We start from the raw sequence: 23,390 nt of genomic DNA, 5'->3' as shown, positions 1-23,390 counted from the left end.
CAAAAAGGAGAACTCACACTTCCCAAATTCAAAACTTCCTATAAAGTTTAGGTAAACAATGGAGCCCCTGGGTGGCTCAGTCAGTTAAGCGTCTGACTTCAGGCCATGATCTCATGGTTTGTGGGCTCAAGCCCTACATCGGGCTCTCTGCTGTCAGTGCAGAGCCTACTTTGGATCCTCTGTCTCCTTCTCTCTGCTCCTCCCCCACTTGTGTGCATGCTTTCTTTCAAAAATAAATAGAAACATTGAAAACATTTTTTAAAAAGTTGAGGTAAATAAGATAGCATGCCCTAAGTTTAGATATACAGATCAAGGGAATAGAATTGAGAGATCAGGAGCGTCTGGCTGGCTCAGTGGGGTACAGCATAAAACTCTTGATCTTGGAGTTGTAAGTTTGAGCCCCACATTGGGTATAGAGATTAAAAATAAAATCTTAAGAAATAAATTGACAGTTCAGAAGTAATTCTTCACATATATAATTAACTCATCTTTGACAAACTGCCAGGACAATTCAATGAGGTGAAAGAAGCCTTTTCAATACATGGCAGGGAAGACTGGTAAGCCATAGGCAAAAGAAGGAAGTTGGACCCTTTACTTCACATCAGATGCAAAAATTAACTCAAAAATGGATTCAACTCCTAAATTGGAGTAGTGGTTCTGGGTACAGGGCTGATTTTGGGGGCAATGAAAATATTCTCAAATTGATTATGGGATGGATGCACAACTCTGAATATAGTGAAAGTCACTGAGTTATACACTTCAAGTAGGTGAACTGTATGTTATATGAATTATAATTCAAAGTTTTAAGATTTTATTTTATTTAAAAAAATTTTTTTAATGTTTTATTTATTTTTGAGACAGAGAGAGACAGAGCATAACAGGGGAGGGTCAGCGAGAGGGAGACACAGAATCTGAAACAGGCTCCAGGCTCTGAGCTGTCAGCACAGAGCCCGACGCGGGGCTCGAACTCACGGACCGCGAGATCATGACCTGAGCCGAAGTCGGCCACCCAACCAACTGAGCCACCCAGGCGCCCTAAGATTTTATTTTTAAGTAATCTCTACACACAACATGAGGCTTGAACTCACAACCCTGAGATTGAGGGTCACATGCTCTACTGAGTAGGCCAGTCAGATGCCCCATCTCAAAAAAAAAAAAAAAAAAAAAATTTTGAGAAGGTGGGTGCAGAGGGAAAGAGAGAGGATCTTAAGCAGGCTCCATGCCCAGTGCAGAACCCAACATGGTGCTCAATCCCATGACCTGAGTTGAAATCAAGAGTCAGATGCTTAACCTACTGAGCCACCCAGGCACCCCTCAAAATCCAAACAACAACAAAAAAGGAAAGGTATCACTACTGATCCCATGGACATGAAAAAGATAATAAAGGAATGCTTGGTTAGTTCAGTTGGTGGAGCATGTGACTCTTGATATCAGGATTGTGAGTTCAAGCTCCATGTTGGATGCAGAGATTACTTAAAAATAAAACCTTATAAAAATTTTTTAGTGTTTATTTTTGAGAGACAGAGTGTCAGCAGGGGAGGGGGAGAAAGAGAGGGAGACACAGAATCCAAAGTAGGCTCTAGGCCCTGAGCTGTCAGCACAGAGCCCGACACTGGGCTTGAACTCACAAACTGTGAGATCATGAACTGAGCTGAAGTTGGATGCTTAACTGACTAAGCCACTCAGGTGCCTCTAAAAATGAAATCTTAAAACGACAAAAACAAAAACCCAAAAAACCCAAAAAGGACGTCTGCAAAAAACTCCATGCCCACAAATTTACTAACTTAGATGAAATAATGAAATTCCTTGAAAGAAATAACCAAAACTCACACAAGGAGAAATAGGCCTATATCTATTTTAAAAATTGAATCAATAACTGGTAATTTCCAAAAAACAAAGTACCAGATCCAGATGTTTTCACCAGTGAATCTGACCAAACATTTAAGGAAGAAATTATACCAATTCTCTACACTTCTCCCCAAAAAACAGAAGCAGAGAGAACACTTCCTAAATCCTTCTAGGACATCAGCATCACCCTGACACTGATAAAGAGAAGTATAAAAAATAAATCATATGTTCTTTCATGAACATAGATGTAACTAAACGTCAGCAAGTTGAAACTAACAATGTATAAAAAGAACTATACATCATAACCAAGTGGAATTTATTCCAGGTATGCTGGTTTGATTGGCTGGTTCAGCAATTTAAAAAGTCAATTAATGTAATCTATTAAATCAACATGCTAAATAAACTCATATGATTGTACCAGTGATGCAGGAAAACATATGACAAAACCCACCATCCATTCTATGATTGAAAACTCTCAGAAAACTAGCAACAAAGAACTTCCTCAACTTAATCAAGAACTTTTAGAAAAGCCCCTTCTCTCACATCGTACTTAATGGTGAGAAACTGGACACTTTATCCCTAAGATTGGAAACAAAGAAGGATACTCCCTCTTACCACTGTTTGCTGTTGTTGTTGTTGTTTGTTTGTTTTGTTTTTTAATGGCAGAAGAAGCCAATGCAGTCTTTATTGGACCTCTTACCACTCTTATTCAACATCTTGCTGGAAGTCCTATCTACTGCAATATGACAGGAAAAAGAAAGAAAACTTATACAGATTGGGAAAGAAGAAATAAAACTGTATTTGTTTACAGATGGCACTGTTGATGTAGAAAGTCCCAAGAAGTTGGCAAAAGCACTTCTGTTAATATAGGAACACCACAGCATATAAGGTTAATAGTATATAGATGTTGATTGCTTTCTTATACACTACTAGTGAACAATTACAATTTGAAAACACAGTACCATTTATAATAGCATACACATAAAATGAAATACTTAAGTATAAATCTAATGAAATAGGTACAAATGTATATGAGGAAAATTACAAAACTCTTATGAAAAAATAAAACACCTAACTAAATGGAGGTATCCGTATTTATGGACTAGAACATCCAACATTATTAGGATGCCAATTCTCTCCCAATTGGATTATAGATTCCATGTAGTCCTAATCCAAATTCCAGCAGAGCATTCCATACATATTAACAGATTCTATAATTTATATGAAAAGACAAAAGACCCAGAATAGCTAACACAACAGTGAAGAACCAAGTTGGAGAACCGATACTGCTCAACTTCAGGACTATAAAGCGATGGTGATTAAGGGGTGCCTGGGTGGCTCAGTCGGTTAAGCGTCTGACTCGATTTTGGCTCAGGTCATGATCTCGTGGTTCATGAATTTGAGCCCCACATTGGGGTCTGTACTGACAGCTCAGAGCCTGGAGCCTGCTTCGGATTCTGTGTCTCCCTCTCTCTCCATTCCCCCCCTGCTCACCCTCTGTCTCTATCTGTATCTCAGAAATAAATTAATTAAAAAATTTTTTAAAAAATACAAAAATTTAAAAAAATTAAAAAAAAAAAAGCTATGGTGATTGAAACAGAGCGGTGCTGGTGGTGAGATGATACACAAGTACATCAGAAGAACAGAAGAGAGGGCCCAGAAATAGTGCCACACAAATACAGTCAATTGATCTTTGACAAATGGAGCAAAGGTAATTTAATGGGGATGGTCTTTTCAACAAATGGTGCTGGGATTGGAAATACACAAGCACAAACATGTACACAGACCTTACCACTGTCACAAAAATTACCTCAAAATGGATCACAGACCTAAAATGTAAAACACAAAACTATAAAACTCCTATAACAAAATATTGGAGAAAAATCTAGATGACCTTGGGTTTGGCAGTCTTTAGATATAACCCCAAAGCATGATCCACACACACAAAAAGAAATTGATGTTGTACTTTATTAAAATTGAAAACTTCTGCTCTTCTAAAGGCACTGTTAAGTAAATGGAAAGACATGCTATAGATAGCAATAAACTATTCGCAAAATGCATACCTTTCAGAAAAAGGACTGGTATCCTAAAAATACAGAGAACTCTTAAAACTCAATCTGAAAACAACCTAATTAACATATGGGCAAAGATCTGAACAGACACCTCATCAAAAATGGTATAAAGATGGCAAATGAGCATATGACAAGTGATTATCATGTCATTATGCATAAAGGCAGGAAACCACTATTTATCTATTAGAATGGCTAAAATCCAGAAGGCAACAACACTAAACATTGGAGAGGATGCCAAGCAACAAGAACTGTCACTGATGGCTGATGATAATGTAAAATGGGACAGTCACTTTAGAAGACAGTTTGGGAGTTTCTTACAAAAATAAACAGTTTTACCTCGTGAGCCAGCAATCACATTCTTCGTTTTTTTCCCAACTGATCTGAAAATTTATTTCCACACAAAACCTGTGTGCAAATGTTTATAGCAAGCAGCTTTATTCACAATGGTCAAAAACCAGAAGCAAGCAAGATGTCCTTCAATAGGGACATGAGTAAACTTGCATATTTACACAGCAGAATACCACTCAGCAGTAAAAAGGAACGATTTATGATACGTACAACAAATGGATGAATCTCAAAATAAGACACAAAAAAGCACATACTCTATGACTGCATTTATATGAAGTCAAGGACAGACAAAACTAATCTGTGATAATGTACAGATGAGCTGTTTACCTTGGTAAGGGGCAGAGGTGTGTTGGCTACAAAGGGGTCATCTTTCTGGGGTTATGGTGATGTCACATATACCTGTATTCAGATGTTAGCTAAACGTTTATGTATTTGTCAAAATGCATAAAACTATAAAGCTAAGATTTGGGTATTTTACTCCACATAATTGTATCACAGTAACATTGGTTATTTGAAAAAGTCAAGATAGTGGCTGTTTGCGGGGAGGTAGAGGGTTGTGACTGGGATGGGGCAGTGGTGGGGCTTCTGAGGTGACCAACAGAGTTCTAGTTTTTACCCTGGGTGGTAATTTCAAAGTTGTTTTTTAAAAAAATTTATGAAGCTATACACTTGTTTCATGTAGTTTTCTTTATCTGTGTTGTATTTTACAATAAAAAAGTACCAAAAAATAATCCTTTCAAAAGGTGTCCATTTTTTCCCAGGTTGAGAATCTTTAAATAGCTTTTAAACTCTAAAATTGTGTGATTCTATATTATTACTGTGATAAAAACACTGAAAATGAAAATACTATAAGGCATATTTCTATTTAACGGGGTTTTGAAATATCTGTGTTAAAAAATATATATGAAAGATTTTCTAGACAAAGCAGATAGGTTAAAACTTTTTTCCCCCAGTTTTATGTTTCTTTGATTTTCCAATGTAGAGAACAGGAGCCAAATCCAAGCCTTACCCCAAATATATTTCCAATTCTTTCTAATCTTTAAGTTTGTGAATGATAGTTTTCTGGAACAAAAGCCTGGTCTCTGGATTATCTCTTGCTTATAAACCCCTGGAAAGCAGAAGTACTTTAATATTAAAACATATGTCCATACAAAGACATGTACAGAACAGTTGTATCTATAATATCAAAACCTGCTAACAACTTGAAAGTCTTCCTACAGGTGAACGGATAAAACAACTTGTGAAACATCCATGCAGTGGAGAGCTTGGTACTCAGCAACAAAAAGCAATGACCTATAGAAACATGGATGAATTTCAGGAAAAATTTCCATTATGCTGAGTAAAGCACGCAGACACCCTCCCTCGAAAAAGAATATATTGTATGATTTCACTCATATACAATTCCAGAAAACACAAACGAATCCAGCGACAAGAGGGCAGACTCGTGTTTGTCTAAAGATAGGGAGGCAGGTAGGGGTGAGAGGAAGAAATCAGAGGCATGAGGAGAAACTACTGGGTCTGATGGATATGACCTTGACTGTGGGAATGGTGAAATGGGCAAATACACGTGACAAGACTCATCCCCCTGCCTCTCCCAACTTCTGACAGTATAAGGCAAGGAAGTACTGAAAACACTATTGTTCTAACCTGCATTGACAAGCTCCTTTGACCAGGGTTAAGTTTTGTTTAAAGTGAGGTGACAATACTTTTAGACAGAACAGGTCTGTAATGCAGGATCCCAAGTACGTGAATCACAGCCAGCACACCACATGAAACCATGGGGGCAATGTGTGCACAGAAGAGAAACTGAGGCAAAGGAACATGCTTCCAGCACTGGTGTCTAGCAAGCAACCAATAATACCTTTTAAAGTTGGCTCCATACCTCTAGTGGAATAGCCTTGATTATTCTGAGGGCTTCTTGGCCTAGGCTACCCAGGCCTATGTGGCCTACCCAGAAGCCTGCTTTGTTTCTTCTCCAGTGCCATAGCAGATGGGAGCTTACCGTTCCAACTGGAGGAAGCTTGTTGCAGGTGAGGCAGAGTGTTAGTCCCAAAGACCAGGGCAGAACTGGCACAGACTCCCCATCTTAAATCTATTTGGGTCGGGGCAAAGAGGTGAGCTTCAGGCTCAAGTTGGCAACCCATGTCCTAAGGAAGAACATCCAGCTGGAAGGGACAGAGGTGGCGGCTGGTGCTCAAAGGAAGCAGGCCTAGCCACTACACCACTCAGGTGGCTCGGAGGAAGCAAGAGCAAACGTGTGAAGAAAATCCACCATCGTTGGCAGCCCTACCCCCACTCCTGCAGCCTCAGTCCTGTAATTTGACCAATTTGTGCCTGCAATGGGACAAAACACAGTCTTGTATTTATGACAACCAAGAGCCATTGTGACCTCTTCAAAACACCAGGATAAGAGGAACTCACTCATACGGAAGAACAAAACTTTAGCAGAGTCAACTCTCAACAATGTGTGAGAAATTACAGTAGGATACACACATGGTGGACAGCACAGCCCTGATTCACTTGATAAAAAGATGCAAACTGCTCATGTACAAAAACCTCTTTGAGTCCTTTATTAACATTGGGGGATGTGCCGTACATACAATCAACAGCATCACACCAGCTACGCGAAGTACAGATAACTGAGAATGTACTTCAGAACAAGGATCTCAGAGCAACTTCAGATGTTGCTTGCTCAGAACCTCCACAAAAACCCAACTCTGACACACGCAGGACAGACAATATAACAATTTCACTTTGAAATGGTTCTTTAAAAAAATGACAAGAATTAATAGTTCAAACCCTTTAGAGTGTGAGATGTGGCAAGTCTCTTGGTGCCATATGACACTGCTGTAAAAGGCCAGCTCAGGCATTTGAAGGTCAGACAGATAAGAACTGGCTGGGCTGAGGGGAAGAGGTTTGATTTTTCAGTGTAGAGAGATAACAGATGGTCCAAGTGGATACTTTCAGTCCAGGCTCAGTATGGGTCCTGCAGGAATCCGTCAGATAAATACAATTTATAAACCAGAAGGCTGAAAACTGCCAGCCACTCATTTGTGTCACTGATTCTCACTGGCAGACACTGATGCATCAGGAGTCGTTTGTGACACAGCGAGTTTAAGAGGGATATGCCTGAAAGAGAGAATGGAGTTCACTGCATCAGAACAGCTCTGATCCGTTTGTGCCATTGGGTACCATGGGTCCCTCTGCTTTCTTGTGTGAATTAAGGAACACTTCCTTTTTTTCAATGTTCCATTTTGAAAAGAACCAAAACCCTCCCCCCACCCGCACCATCATTCTTCATAAATTCTGTTTCCAAAGTCCTGATTCTTCTGGGTCTAGACTTTCTCCTTTCGCTTCAATTTTGACACCTTCTTGACAGTCCCATTCTTGTTTAGAAGCTTCAGGACACGGTCTTTATGATCTAAAACCTTAAGCATGGAGTCTCTGGCCTCACTGATCTGGTCCATCACAAGTTTACACCGCTGCATATTTCCCTGCAACAGAAGACATCATCACCAATTGGTAATCAGGAGACCACCAGGCTTTTAAATAACTTTTCACCTTTGGACTGAGGCCATTCTGAGGCTGTCATATAAAAAACGTTTTAGTCTTTCTTGGTATTGCAGGCTGAAGTAAACAGTAGGTTTTTACTAAATAAATTAGTGAAAGAGGTAGGGAAATGGGAGAAGTAAGACCATTGCGTAGGGATAACCCCCTAAACTGGATGGTCAGAGGGAAGGGCTCAATCAAACCTGTATCAGTTCGTTTATTCGGTGCAGATCATCATCAGTGGCCGCCTTTTTCTTTGGGATAATCCCTTCCTGTAGGTTGGTGAGTCTTTCATAAACATCATGCTCCAGATTTGTCTGCAACACACAAGAGGAAGGGCATCATGACCTCAGAGGTACTTTTCCTGAGTAACGTCAGGCAGATGCACCCACCTTGAATCACTTCTGTAAACTGGTGTGAGAACTGTGTGGGTGATAGGATCCTTTCTCCCGAGGACTAGGGCGCTAATGTAGAGCAAGGGAAACTGTTCAACAACGATTAACAGAACACTGCGTCACAGAGTCCATCTTCAAGGATAACTTTTAAATACTGCCCTGAATTCACAACTGCTCTAAAAAAAAAGTCTAAAGGTTTCAGAGAATATGCTTTTCTAAAGTACAAAAAGTAGCCACAGCACTACTTTATTTTTAGATACTCATAATAGACCATGTTCTTTACATCAGTGCTACTCCAAAGATGGAAAACTTCATGAGGTTGTTTTGACTGGTGCCCCTTCACCTTCTTGGTGAAGAAGGACTCCCGCCCTAGGGTGATGGAAATGGACACGTAACACCAGCCAACACTGGACACACATGAGATCAACAGCAGTTTACTAGTCGATATACTCACAGCCCAGGGGAGGAGGACATCACACACCATGCAGGGCCACGCAGGGGCTGCACTCAGGAACAGAGTGAACAAGCAGGGGCTGTAGGAGGCAGGCTTTGTAGTATCAAGAGGGAGAGGTGTCCCCTAGTTCCCATGGGAGGATGGGACAGCTTATTTGAACAATATTGCAAACTGGCAGGGAAATAAATCCCACTAATCAGGAAGAGGTGGGAGCTGAGCCTGGTTCCCGTGATAAGGAGCATTGTGGGCAGCAAGGGTTTACAGTCAGGTCACTCGAGGCTCTCTGTTTCAGATTCATGGCAACACAAAATACTGAAGCTTAACTGTGGGTCTTACACCCACAGTTGTTCAATATATTTTGGTTCCGGGCATCAGACTAAGATATGTTTGAACTCTGTCTCTGGGATAGATATAATAATTACAATATTACGTATTATACGTAAAAACTCTGCCATCACCCAGATGGAAATGCTTCAGAATTACTCAAAAGGAAACACTATGAATACGGATGCCTCTGGCACCTGTTCCTCATGTCAGCAGGACATAACAACTTTACTAGAACTCCACCTACCAGCTGTAGCAACTGAGCGGCACAGAGGTGAACTTTCCAGCCTTGAGCACGACAGGACACCCCTTTCTGGTTAGCTATTTCCTGCAGCATAGCTTTCTTCTCTTCTGGAGCCATAAAAAAATAAAAAGTGTATTTCAATTTTTATAAAGCTAAAAGAATTCGGGTTCAAGCTGCTGAGGTGCTACTATGTTATCAAGAATGTCTTCACTTAAATATCTTTACTTAAATAACTCCTTTGCATTGAAGTCATTAGGAATAGAGGTCACAACATGAATCAAAGTTTCTCCTTTTGTTCATCCCCGAAGAATGCCATAATGACGTACTCTGCTAATCTAGAGAGTTCAAAAGAGAGCAAATTAATGTTTTAATCTCTTAAAGGAAGGGAACTGGTCTGTGGTTGCTTAGAGCCCTTGCTCATGTGTGATGCTTCCAAGCCTGTGGAGAACTGGGCATGAAGTTTTAGAAGAGTTTTGCTGTTATCTAGATGTTGGAGAAATGAAAGGAATCAAATTTGTATAACATTTCACATTTGGATAGAAAAGTCCAGTAACCAGAACTGTAGTAAAATAAATATGAAACGTATCATCTGGACTGGGGAGGGATAAACTAGGATAGAGGGGTACTTGTCAAAGATGAGTCTAGCTGTGTATGTGAAGTTTTAATTACTGTTTAGCTATAACTTAAAATGTATTTACAGATTAACAGATCATTAAAAATTATTTTAAAGTATTTTAAAAATTTTACTTTATTATTTAAAAAAATATTCTTGAAAAGACTGTCTATGTATTTGTCAAAACCCACAGAATATAGAACACCAATACTAAGCCTTAATGTAAGTGATGAACTTTAGGTGATAATGATGTGTTCATGTATGTTCATCAAACACACCAAATCTACCGTTGTGGTGGGGATGTTGATAGTGCGGGAGGCTGTGCATGTGTGGAGCTGAGGGTACATGGGAATCCCCGTACCTTCCATTCAATTTTGTTGTGAACCTAAAACTGCTTTAAGAAGTTTATCAATTAACCCCCCCCCCCCCCCCATGGCACCTGAGTGGCTCAGTGGGTTAAGCATTCAACTTTTGCTCATGATCTTGCGGTTCACAAGTTCAAGCCCGGCATTGGGCTCTGTGCTGATGGCTCAGAGCCTGGAGCCTTCTTTGGATTCTCTGTCTCCCTCTTTATCTGCCCCTTCCCCACTTGTACTCTGTCTCTTTCAAAAATAAACCTTAAAAAAAAAAAAACTACCTAGTAGGTAAATATTAGCATGCATATGATTTAAAGACTTTTTAAACTTTTGAGGCAATTGGAGATTCACATGAATTTGTAAGAAATAACACAGAGATCCTAAGTACTCTACCTGGTTTCCCCCAGTGGTAACATCTTGTAAAACCACAGTACAATGCCACAACCATGATGATGATGCAGCCTATTTAGATTTCACCAGTACTTGGTGTACTGTACTTGGGTATTTCATTTTAGACATTAAAAAAAACTCTTTACTTTGAAATAATGATGGACTCAGAGGAAACTGCAAAGATGGTACAGGGATACATCTGATAAGAGACTTGTATGTAGAACATATGAAAAATTCTTACAACTCCATAATACAGAGATAAATCGTGTAAAAAGTCGAAGGATCCAAACAGACATTTCTCCGAAAAAGATATACAAATGGCCAATAAGTACGTTCTAGTTTCTGGCTACTCCAACAAAAGTTGCTATGAACAGCTGTGCAGATTTTTGTGTGGACACAGGTTTTCACTTTTCTGGGTAAATGCCCAGGAGTGTAAGGTCATATGGTAAGTGTATGTTCCGGTTTTTATGACACTGGCAAATTGCCTTCCTGAGCAGCTAGCTGGGCAAAGTGTGCAAGACAACTGACTTGTGGAATGACAGTGCACCACTGATCTCTCCAGTGAAAAAGAAAATTTTAGTAACTATTTAAACCTCTGGGAAGGCACATTAAGGGAAAACAGAAATGCAACTCTACTCATGCAACATATATTTAAGCACATCTGCGGTAAGAACAGAGAGTGCGTGGTATCTGAATCAAGACCATTTCTCTGTTTCTCTCCCAGCTCAGTGAGGTGGATACCCCATGCGGACTGCAGCAGCCCAGAACATGGGGTTCCCTTCCCTAGAGCTGCCAGGTGGAAGGCGATCTTCCCAGGAGAAGCAGGTCATCAGGATTTCCCATCCTGACCCCTGCTACCTACTGCTGAGGCTAAGTACTAGGTGTGTACAACTGAGATGCAGGGGTTCTCTTCTGTTCAATCCCTAGTCCAGAATGGAGACTGTACCCAAGGCAAGTGTGCTAAGAACACTGGGGCCCTGGGAACCCTTTTCCCGCTTTTTGAAGTGATGGTTTTATGCTAGGAGAAGCAAGCCAAGAGGACCCCAGGCTGCTCACTCCTCTTCCCTTCCACTGGATGCTCACCTCCTAGAGAAGGTTGCTCACCTTCAGAGAGAAGGTTGCCATTGTCCCCACCCCACCTCCAGAGTCCTTGCTCAGAGATTCTACCTGGGGCGGGGGGTGGGGAACAGGCCATAAAACAGGTAGTTTCTAATCTTTTTCCAAAGCAACAGGCTCCATGTGCCACAGACTATGAAGCTGAAACCTAAAGGCACTCCGAGGAACAGTGGGTTCCCATAGTATAGGAATAAATGTTATGGAGGTGTCTCGGTGGTTTAGTCTGTTAAGCGTCTGACTCTTGGTTTCTGCTCAGGTCTCATGATCTCATGCTTTGTGGGTTCTGTGCTGGCAGTGTGAAGCATGCTTAGGATTCCCTCTCTCTCTTTCTCTCTGACCTTCCCCCACTCACACTCTGTCTTTCAAAATAAACAAACAAACAAATACATTTTATGGTCATTTTCCATTCTAGGACCTAATGAAAATATTATGTCTCCTTAGACAGCTCTTGGCTTGACAGTTTCTCAGACTGTCCTTGATTCTGATGACCTTGACAGTTTTGAAGGGTACTGGTCAAGGAATTTTGAAAGATGCCTTTCTATGTGGATCTGTCTGATGTTTCTCAGGATTAGAATGCAGTTATGAGAGGAGATACAGAGGGGAAGTGACAACGCCATCAAAGACTATGAGGGGTACACACTCCAGTATAATTAACATACAGTTATATTAGTATTAGGTGTACAATATAGTGATTCAACAATTCTATACATTTCTCAGTGCTCATCAGAAGTGTACTCTTTTTTTTTTTTAACGTTTATTTATTTCTGAGACAGAGCATGAGTGGGGGAGGGGCAGAGAGAGAGGGAGACACAGAATCTGAAGCAGGCTCCAGGCTCTGAGCTGTCAGCACAGAGCCCTACGCGGGGCTTGAACTCACAGACCATGAGATCATGACCTGAGCTGAAGTCGGATGTTTAACCGACTGAGCCACCCAGGCAGTCCAGAAGTGTACTCTTAATCCCCTGTACCTACTTCATCCATCCCTCCTCCCCAACTTCCCTCTAGTAACAATCTGTTTCATCAGTTTGTTCTAGAATTATAATTAAGAGTCTGTTTCTTGGTTTGTCTCTTTCTTTGTTGTTATTGTTTTTTTTAACATTTATTTATTTTTGAGAGTGAGAGAGACAGAGCATGAATGGGGGAGGGGCAGAGAGAGAGGGAGACACAGAATCTGAAGCAGGCTCCGGGCTCTGAGCTGTCAGCGCAGAGCCCAACGCGGGGCCTGAACTCACGAACTATGAGATCACGACCTGAGCTGAAGTCAGATGCTTAACCGACTGAGCCACTCAGGCACCCCTGTTTTGTGTTTTTAAATTCCACATGAGTGAAATCATATGGCACTTAGCATTGTCTTAGCATTATACCCTCTAGATTCATCCATGTTGTTACAAATGGCAAGCTTTCAATCATTTTTATGGCTGAGTAATATTCCCTTGGGTATATATCTCACATCTTTATCCATTCCTCTATCAATGGACACCTTGGTTGCTTCCATAATTCAGCTATTGTAAATAATGCTGCAATAAATATAGGAGTGCATAAATCTTCTCAAATTAGTGTTTTCATACTCTTTGGGTAAATACCCAATAGTGGAATTACATGATATGATAATTCTTCTAATTTTTTTTAATGTTTATTTTTGAGAGAGACAGAGTACGAGTGGAGGAGGGGCAGAGAGAGAGGGAGACACAGAATCCAAAGCAGGCTCCAGGCTCTAAGCTGTCAGCACAGAGCCCAACGCGGGGCACAAACTCTGGAACTATGAGATCATGACCTGAGATGAAGTCAGATGCCTAACTGACTGAGCCACCCAGACGCCCTATTTCTAATTAAAAAAAAAAAAAAAAAAAAGTTTATTTATTTATTTTTGAGAGAGCAGGAGAACGAGCGAGCGTGTGTGAACAGGGGAAGGGCAGAGAGAAAGGAGAGAATCTCAAGCAGGCTCTGCACCATCAGTGCAGAGCCTGATGCAGGGCCCAAACCCACAAACCATGAGATCATGAGACTTGAGCTGAAATCAAGAGTCAGTGGCTCAACCGACTGAGCCACCCAGGTGCCCTTCTATTTTTAATTTTTTAAGGAACCTCTATACTATTTTCCACAATGGCTACACCAGTTTGCTTCCCCAACAACAGTGCACAAGGGTTGCTTTTTCTCCACATTCTCCCCAACATTTGCTTCTTTTGTTTTTGATTTTAGCCATTCTGACAGGCGTGAGGTGTGGTAGCTCACTGTGGTTTTGACTTGCATTTCCCTGGTGATGAGAGATGTTGAGCATCTTGCCATGTGTCTGCTGGCCACCTGGATGTCTTCTTTGGAGAAATGTCTGTTCATGTCTTCTGCTCATTTGTTGCTTACATTATTTAGGTGTTTTTGGTGTTGAGTTATAAAAGCTTTTAACCTTTTATCAGATAGGTCATTTGCAAATATCTTCTACCATCCAGTACACTGTCTTTTAGTTTTGTTGTTTCCTTCACTGTGCAGATTTTTATTTTGATAGGGTCCCATAGTTTATTTTTGATTTTGCTTCTCTTGCCTCAGGAGACCTATCTAGAAAAATGTTGCTATGGCCCATGTCAGAGAAATTACTGCCTGTGTTCTCCTCTAGGATTTTTATGATCTCACATTTAGATCCTTAATCAATTTTGAGTTTATTTTTGTGTATGGTGTTAAGAAAGTGGCTCAGTTTCATTCCTTTTTAAAAATTTTTTTTAAAAATGTTTATTTATTTTTGAGAGAGAGAGAGAGAGACACAGTGAGTGGGGGAGGGACAGAGGGAGGGAGATACAGAATCTGAAGCAGGTTCCAGGCTCTGAGTTGTCAGCACAGAGTCTGACATGGGGCTTGAACTCCCGAACCATGAGATCATGACCTAAGCCAACGTCAGACACTTACTGAGCCACCCAGGTGCTCCAACAGTTTCATTCTTTTGCATGCAGATGTCCAGTTTTCCCAACATCATTTGTTGAATGGACTGTCTTCTTCCCATTGGATAGTCTTGCTTCCTTTGTCAAAGACTAATTGACCATATAATTATGGACTTATGTCTGGGCTATTTTGTTCCATTAATCTAGGTTTATATTTTTATGCCAGTACCATACTGTTTTGATTACTATAGCTTTGTATTCTATCTTGAAATCTGGAATTGTGGTAACCTCTAGTTTTTCTTTTTCAAGACAGCATTGGGTATTCAGGGTCTTTTGCGATTCCATACAAATTTCAGAATTATTTGTTATAGTTGTGAAAAATGCTGTTGTATTTTGATAGATATTGCATTAAATCTGTAGACTGCCCTGGGTAGTAATGGCATTTTAACAATATTTGTTCTTCCAATCCATAAGCATCTTTCCATTTTTGTCATATTCAATTTCTCTTATTAATGTTTTATAGTTTTCAGAGTACAGGTCTTTCACCTCCTCGTTTAAGTTTATTCCTAGGTATTTTACTATTTTCGGTACACCAGTAAATGGAACTGTTTTCTTAATTTTTCTTTCTGGTATTTCATTAATAGTACATAGAAATGCAACAGATTTCTGTATAATTATTTTGTATCCTGAAAACTCACTGAATTCATTTGTTAGTTCTAATAGTTTTTTGGTGGAGTCTTTTGGGTTTTCTCTATATGCGTCATCTGCAATTAGTGAAATTTTTCCTTCTTCCTTCCCAATTTGGATGCCTTTTATTTCTTTTTCTTGTCTGACTGCTGTGGCTAGAACTGCCAGTTATATGTTAAATAAAAGTGGTGAGAGTGGACATCCTTGTCTTGTTCCTGTTCTTAGGGGAAAAACTCAGTTTTTACCACTGACTGTGATGTTAGCTATAGGTTTTTCATATATGGTCTTTATTATGTTGAGATATGTTCCCTCTAACTTACTTTGTTGGAAGGTTTTATGATGAATGGAGGTTGCATTTTGCCAAATGCTTTTTCTACATCTATTAAAATATTCACATGGTTCTTATTCTTTCTTTTATTAAGGTGATGTATCACGTTGATTGATTTGTAAATAATGAGCCACCCTTGCAAGCCAGGAATAAATCTCACTTGATTATGGTGAATGACTTTTTAAAATATATTGTTGGATTTGGCTTGCTAGTATTTTGTTGAAGATTTTTGCGTCTATGTTCATCAGAGATACTGGCCCATCCTTTTTTTTTTTGTGGTGTCTTTATCTGATTTTGGTATCAGGGTAATGCTGGCTTCATAGAATGAATTTGGAAGTTTTCTTCCCTCTTCTATTTTCTGGGATAGGTTGAGAATAGGTATTAACTCTTCTTTAAATGTTTGGTAGAGGGTGCCTGGCTGGCTCAGTCGGTAGGGCATGCAACTCTTGATCTCGGGGTTGTGAGTTCAAGTCCCACATTGAGCATGGAGTCTACTTAAAACTAAAAAAAATTTTTACATGTGAATGTTGAATAGAATTCACCTGTGGAGGCATCTGGTCCTGGACTTTTGTTTGTTGGCAGTTTTTTGATTACTGATTCAATTTCATTGGTGGTAACCGGTCTGTTCAAATTTTCTATTTCTTCCTGACTCAGTTTTGGGAAGTTATAGGTTTCTAGGAATTTATCCACTTCTTCTATGTTGTCCAATTTGTTGGCACATAATTTTTCATAATATTCTCTTATACTCCTTTGTATTCTTATACTCCTGTGGTGTTGGGTTATTCTTTGTCCTGTTTCATTTGTTTTTGTTTATTCAAGTCCTCTCTTTTGATGATTCTGGCTAAAGGTTTATTAATTTTGTTGATGTTTTCAAAGAACTAGCTACTGGTTTCATTAATCTGTTCTATCGTGGTTGTTTTTTTTTTTTTTAGCTTCTCATTTATTTCTGCTCTAATCTTTATTTCTTCCCTTGTACTGGTTTCAGGTTTTTCTTCTTTTTCTAGCTCCTTTAGGAGTAAGACTTACTTGAGATTTTTCTTGCTTCTTGAGGTTGGCCTGTATTACTATGAGCTTCCCTCTTAGAACACCTTTTAATGCATTCCAAAGATTTTGGATTGTGTTTGTTTTCATTTTCATTTGTCTCCATGTATTTTTTGATTTCCTCTTTCATTTCTTAGTCGACCCATTCATTTTTTTAGTATTATGCTATTTAACCTCCATGTATTTATATTCTTTCCAGCTTTTTTCTTGTGGTTGATTTCTAGTTTCACAGCGCTGTGGTCAGAAGAGATACAGGGTATGACTTCAATTTTTTTTACTTTGTTGACACTTGTTTTGTGGCCCAACATGTGATCTGTTTTGAAGAATGTTCCATGTGCACTTGAAAACAATGTGTATTGTGCTGTTTTGAGATGGAATGTTCTGAATGTATCTGTTAGATCCACCTGGTCCAATGTGTCATTCAAAGCCACCATTTCCTTGTTGATTTTCTGTTTGCACGATCCACTGATGTAAGTGGGATGAAGTCCCCTACTATTATCGTATTACTATTGACTATTTCCTTTATGTTTGTTATTAGCTGCTGTATGTATTTGTGTGCTCCCATGCAGGGTACACAAATATTTACAACTGTTATATCTTCTTATTGGATTGTTCCCTTTTACGATTATATAGTGTCCTTCTTTGTCTCTTTGTTTTAAAGTCGCTTTTGTCCAATATAAGCATTGCTACTCCGGCTTTCTTTTCACTTCCATCTGCATGATCAATGCCTTTTCAACTCTTCACTTTCAATCTGCATGTGTCTTTAGGTCTGAAATAGGTCTTGCTTTTTAATCTATTCTGTCATCCTATGTCTTTTGGTTGGAGCATTTAGTTCATTTACATTCAAAGTCATTATGGACAGGTATCTATTTGCCATTTTGTTACTTGTTCTATGGTTGTTTTTGTAGTTTTTCTCTGTTCCTTTTCTTTTGCTCTCTTCTCTCATGGTTTGCTGGCTTTCTTCAGTGATATACTTGGATTCCTATATTTGTTGCATATCTACTACTAGTTGTTGACTTGTGGTTATCATCAGTTTTATATATAACATCTAATGCATACAGCAGTCTACACTGACAGTCACTTATGTTTGAACAGAAGAGTGCATACTATTAGCACGATGTGTCATTATTCATACTGACCTTGAACACCTGACTGAGGTGGTGTTTGTAGGGTGTGTCCACTGTAAAGTTACTCTTTTCCCCACCAAAGTACACTTTGTAAGAAAGTCTCTATGTGCAGATCCCACTTAAAGACTGGAAATTTCTGTCCCCTTGAACATCTTTTTGTGCATGCCATCCGTGTTATCCTCTTTGGTAAAGTGTCTCTTCATGCCTTTGTCCATTTTCTAATTGGATTATTGTTTTTATTTACTGTTAAGTATTGAAAGTTCCTAATACATATATTCTAAATATGAACCCTTTATCAGATATGTGGTTTGCTAGTATTTTCTCCTGGTCTATACTTTATCTTTTTATCCTGACAGAGTCTTTCAGTGATAAGAAGTTTTTATTAAGTCCAATTTATTTTCCTTTCCTTTTGTGGACAGTGTTTTTGGTGTCGTGTCTAGGAGCTGTTCACCATGCCTTAGGTCCTGAAGACTTTATCCTAGGTTTTCTTCTAAAAGTTTTACAGTTTTACATTTAATATTTAAATCTATTATCCACTTTGAGTTAACTTTTGTATAAGGTGTGAGGATTAAGTTGAGGCTATTTCTCTCTTTTTTTACAATTATGGATGTCCACCACCATTTGTTAAAAATAAGAAGATTCTCCTTCCTCCACTTAATTATTTTTCCATTTGGTCAAAAATCAATTGAGCATATTTGTATGGGTCTATTTCTGCATTTTCCATTCCATTCCAGGCACTTACATGTATATTCCTCTGCAAATACCACCCTGTTTAAACTACTATAGATAAACTATATGCTTTAATATCAGAAAAAACGATTTCTCTTTTTTTTTCAAGATTTTAGCTATTCTACTTTTTATACCTTTCATGTAAAGTTGCGAATAAGATTTACTATGTCTACAAAAATCTTTCTGTGAGTCTGTTAGGAACTGTATCAAACAAACCTACTGATCTAGGGAAAACTGACATCTTACGTTGAGTTTCAAATCCATGAATGCTGCACGTCTCTTCATTTATTCAGATCATTTTTTTTTAATATTTATTTTTGGGAGAGGGCAAGTGGGGGAGGAGCAGAGAGAGGGGGCCAAAGGATCGAAAGTGGGCTCTGCGCTGAAAGGCTGACAGCAGTGAGCCCAATGTGGGGCTCAAACTCACAAACCGCAGATATTCAGATCTCTTTAGTCAGCATTTCATAGTTATCAGCAAACACGTGTGTTTTGCTAGATTTATACGAGAATTACAATTTTAGTATAAAATTGTATCTAAAATTACAATTGATTTGTGTGTTGACATTGTATTCTGCGACCTTGCTGAACTCATTACTTCCAGGAGTTTTTTGTATGGAATCCTTGAGATTTTCTATGTAGACAATGATGTCACTTGCAAACAGAGATAGTTTTATTTATTCTTTTCCAACCCATATAGTCTTTTTATCTCTTCCTTGACTTATGGCGTGTCTAGAACTTCCATTACTAATCGTGAGTTTGTTTCCTGTGTTGCTTATTGTTCTGTTTTTTTTTCTTCTTCCTGTGAATTACCTGACCAATTTTCAATATTCCATCTTGATTTATGTATATGAACATGATTTTAAAGCTTGGGCAAAGTAGATCAATAAAGTTTAATAGTCAAGAGACCATCTGAATCAACACTTTCAGTGGTCAGATTACCTTTCCTGGGATAAATTTTTGCACAGCGAGTCCCAGGCAGTAGTAACAATCCTTCCATATGGCATAAATGTTATCAGGCTATACTTTACAATACTTTCCTGCTATGACATGGAACTCCTGTGCCGTGAAGAGATGTTTATTACTGGGCCACTCCCTGCTTCCACCAAAGGCCACCACTCTGGTATCTGGAAATCGAGCCTCTTTCCAGACCTCAAAGTCCACTCATAAGAACTGCTGGACATGCAGCCACCTCTGGAGTTCCCTTCAGAGACTGAACTAACAGAAGCTTTACCCCTGCTCGCAGACATTATAGTCCATACCATCTGACTCATCTTGAGGATTCAAGGAAACCATCAGAGATGTTTCCAAGTAGAATTTATTTGAGGGAAGGGGAAATGTGATCAATTCTCTGAAAACTTACACTTCTCTGTGCCATGATTATACCGGAGATTAATGATGCTTTTAAAGTCTACCGTCTCGTACAAATATTTGCAGATATTTGCAAGTACTATCAGCTATTTTTACTATATGTGGGTTTATGAAAAAGTAATTCTCAAGTACAACCACAACAAAACGTTTACTGAACGCTTGCCCTAGACCATTTCAGGAGCTTCACATGTTAAACAAAAGGTGTTTTGGAAAATAAATTTCCTGGGGCTTACAATGTATCTCTCAGCATCCTAGGGACTAATGTGGACTATGTCCAATAACAATAAAGCTTTTCCATAACTACCCTGGGGGCTAAGGAGGTCACTGTGTCACCCCCTGGGTTTTCTGGAAACTAGAAAACTGTAATTCTGTCTTTCTACTCTACTATGATTACCATACAGTCAACTGAGACCAATTTCATGCATTCACAATGGATGTTTCTGGGGAAACTAACCTTTGACCCGGACATCACTGTACCGCTGAAAGTGGTGGTAAGCAGCTTTCCAAGGGTTCCGATAGTGACGGAGCAAAGTAATGGGAGGTCTTGGACGCACTGGGACATACCTCACACCTTCTTCATCTATTCAGAAGAAAAGAAAAGGAAGACATTAAATAACTTATTATATATTGTCAAGAATCCTCAAGATGTAACTTTAAGAAGGATTATGGGAACAGTTTTGGGGATGGACTCCCAACTTAAGTGGGAAAGCTTCACGTGACAATAACTAGCCCAAGTGACCATTACCAATATACTCCTTGGGTGGAGACTTGCGCTTCTCAGCCTTCACCAAAAGACTCTTGGCAGTGGACTTCTCGTCGTCAGTGCTGTTCGTCTCCATCATATCCCCTTCTTCTGTAGAAATCACGTGCTGTTGCTTTCGAGGCTTTTTCCTTGGAGAGGCACCAGGTGGTAGGTCACTTGTAGGCATGGACAGGTTGTTAGCCAGCAATGTGAGAGATGGAGACACAGTGCTGGTAGCCAGGGGGGGAACTGCTGTCATAGGAAAAAGAGCACATACATGTGTGAGAGAACCCACGCATTATGGGAAGCTTCACTGGATTTGCAACCAATGAGAATGGCTAAGACAGAAAAGAGAAGTAACATTTACTGAATCTTCCTATGTGGCTGGTAGTGTGCTAAGCACCCTACTTGTGGCAGAGGGTGCCGACTGCTCCCTAATACATCATGATTTCACCATCCTTAAATGAGGACCCTTACACCTGTAGATGGGCACTCTGCCACTCAGCTGAAAGACTATTTACTAGCCTCCTTTATAGATGGGTGTGGCCATATGAAATGAAAACAGAAGTGTTTTGTAGCATTTTTTATAAGTGTCCTTAAATGAAGGTGTGACCTTCTACTCCTTGTCTTCTGTCACCCTGGAACTCAGATACGATAGCTGGAGTTCTAGCAGCTCTCTTGAATCTAAAGCACGAGGTCAAACTAGGGGTGGTAGGACCTTGGATCTCTGACCCTATGGAGTCCAGTACTATCCCTGGACTGTCTGCTTGAACCGTCTCTGCTATGGAGGACACCAGGCATGTTCCTCAGGCCTGGAGTGCTCCTTTTCCAGATATCCGAACAGCTGGCACTTCATCTTTTTAATGCCTCTATTCAAAGATGACTTCCTCAGTGAGGCCCTCCCTTTAAAACTCTTCTTAAATTCATAGCTCTGACTTTCCCTCACATAGCCACACCTCACTTTACTGTGCTTTGCAGATACTGTGCTTTTTGAAAATTGATGGTCTGTGGCAACCCTGTGTTAAGCAAGTCTACCAGCACCGTTTTCCCAACAGCATCTGCTTGCTTTGTGTCTGTGTCACATTTTGGTAACACTTTTTCATTATTATTATATTTGTTATGGTGATCGTGATCAGTGATCATGACTCACTGAAAGCTCAGATGATGGTTAGCATTTGTTAGTAATAAGGTATTTTTAAAAAAAGTTTATTTTGAGAGAGAGAGAGAGAGAGAGAGAGAGAGAGAGAGAGAATGAGTGGGGGAAGGGCAACAGCAAAGAGACAGGGTGGACAGAGGATCCAAAGTGGGCTCCATGCTGACAGCAGAGAACCCATGTGGGGCTCGAACTCACGAATGGTGAGATCATGACCTGAGCTGGATGCTTAAATGACTGAGCCTCCCATATGCCCCAGCAATAAAGTATTTTTAAATTAAGGTATGTATATTGTTTTTAAAGACATAATGCTATCACAGGGTGCCTGGATAGCTCAGTTGGTAAAGTGTCTGGCTCTTGATTTCGGCTTGGGTCATGATCTCATGGTTTCTGGGATGGAGCCCCGTGTCAGGCTTTGCACTGACTCTGCCCCTCCCCTGCTTGTGAGTGCATGCTCCCTTAAATAAATAAACATTAAAAAAAAAAAAAAAAAAGACCTAATGCTATTGCACACTTATTGTGTAAACATAACTTTTACATAAAATTCATTTGACTTGATTTATTGTGATATTCATTTTACTTTATTATTATTATTTTTTAAATGTTTATTTTTGAGAGACAGTCAGAGTACAAGTGGTGGAGGGGCAGAGAGGGAGACACAGAATCTGAAGCAGGCTCCAGGCTCTGAGCTGTCAGCACAGAGCCCGACACGGGGCTTGAACCTATGAACCTCGAGATCATGAGGTTGGGCACTTAACCTACTGAGCCACCTACGCGTCCCTTATTTTTTTAATCAAAAAAAATTTTTTTAGCATTTATTTCTTTGAGAGACCGTGCATGCAAGTAGGGGAGGGGCAGAGAGAGGGAGACAAAAGATTTGAAGCAGGCTCTGTGCTGTGAGCACAGAGCCTGATGTGGGGCTCGAATTCACAAACAGTGAGATCATAACCTGAACTGAAATCAAGAGTCAACCACTCAACTGACTGAGTTACCCAGGCGCCGTGATACTCACTTTACTGCAATACTTGCTTTATTGTGGTGGTCTGGAAATGAACCCACAATTTCTCTGAGGTATGCCTGTATCTGTCATTGCTTTTCTTAACTGTTTCTCTCCCCTGCTAAAACGTAAGCTCCAAGAGGATGGAGATGTACTTGTTTTGTACAAGGATGTGTCACAGTACCTGGTGTCAAGCCCTACAATTTGAGGCAGGATTACCATCAGTTTTCCAGTACAGAGAGGTAAGAGGAACTATCCAAATCAAGAGAGAACAGTAAAATGGAAAACATTTAATTTCCCATGCTGGGTTATCCACGGTGTCTTTCAACGGAGTACTGAGGCTGAATGTGGGTAAGAATAATATTGTGGGTATTATATATATAAAATAATGGGTAAGAAGAATATTTCATGGCATACTAAATACAAATAAACAGCAGGTTTAATAACTGCAGACACAGCACAACCATACCCCTTACTGAACAAACAGCATGGGGGATGGAGGCCTTTATGCCAAAATGCTAAGAGGGCAACGCCCGGTAACGGGAGTACAAAATGACTTGCCTTCCACCTGGGCTTTATCGGCATTTCATAAATACTGTACATGATATGTTATTTTTGCAGTCGGGGGAAGCAACGTTCCTC

General features: G+C 39.8%; 1 protein-coding gene across 9 annotated transcripts in view; it reads right to left on the bottom strand.

Annotated features, from left to right (window-relative positions):
* Nucleotides 1-6,815: 6,815 nt before the first annotated feature.
* Nucleotides 6,816-23,390, bottom strand: part of SAP130 (Sin3A associated protein 130) — an 80,753-nt gene continuing 64,178 nt past the window's right edge. For 8 of the 9 annotated variants that reach the window (XM_042994158.1, XM_042994159.1, XM_042994156.1 and 5 more), the window contains 5 exons: nucleotides 20,602-20,850; nucleotides 20,311-20,436; nucleotides 9,238-9,341; nucleotides 8,021-8,134; nucleotides 6,816-7,762 (listed from right to left, as the gene is read on the bottom strand). In XM_042994158.1, coding sequence (XP_042850092.1) covers nucleotides 7,604-7,762; nucleotides 8,021-8,134; nucleotides 9,238-9,341; nucleotides 20,311-20,436; nucleotides 20,602-20,850 — 752 coding nt within the window. In that variant the 3' untranslated portion in view covers nucleotides 6,816-7,603. The remainder of the gene's footprint in view (nucleotides 7,763-8,020; nucleotides 8,135-9,237; nucleotides 9,342-20,310; nucleotides 20,437-20,601; nucleotides 20,851-23,390) is intronic. The other variant, XM_042994163.1, reaches the window with a different exon arrangement.

The sequence above is a fragment of the Panthera tigris genome, chromosome C1 (assembly GCF_018350195.1).
Source record: "Panthera tigris isolate Pti1 chromosome C1, P.tigris_Pti1_mat1.1, whole genome shotgun sequence".
NCBI lineage: Eukaryota > Metazoa > Chordata > Mammalia > Carnivora > Felidae > Panthera > Panthera tigris.
This window is presented reverse-complemented; position numbering and strand designations above follow the sequence as displayed.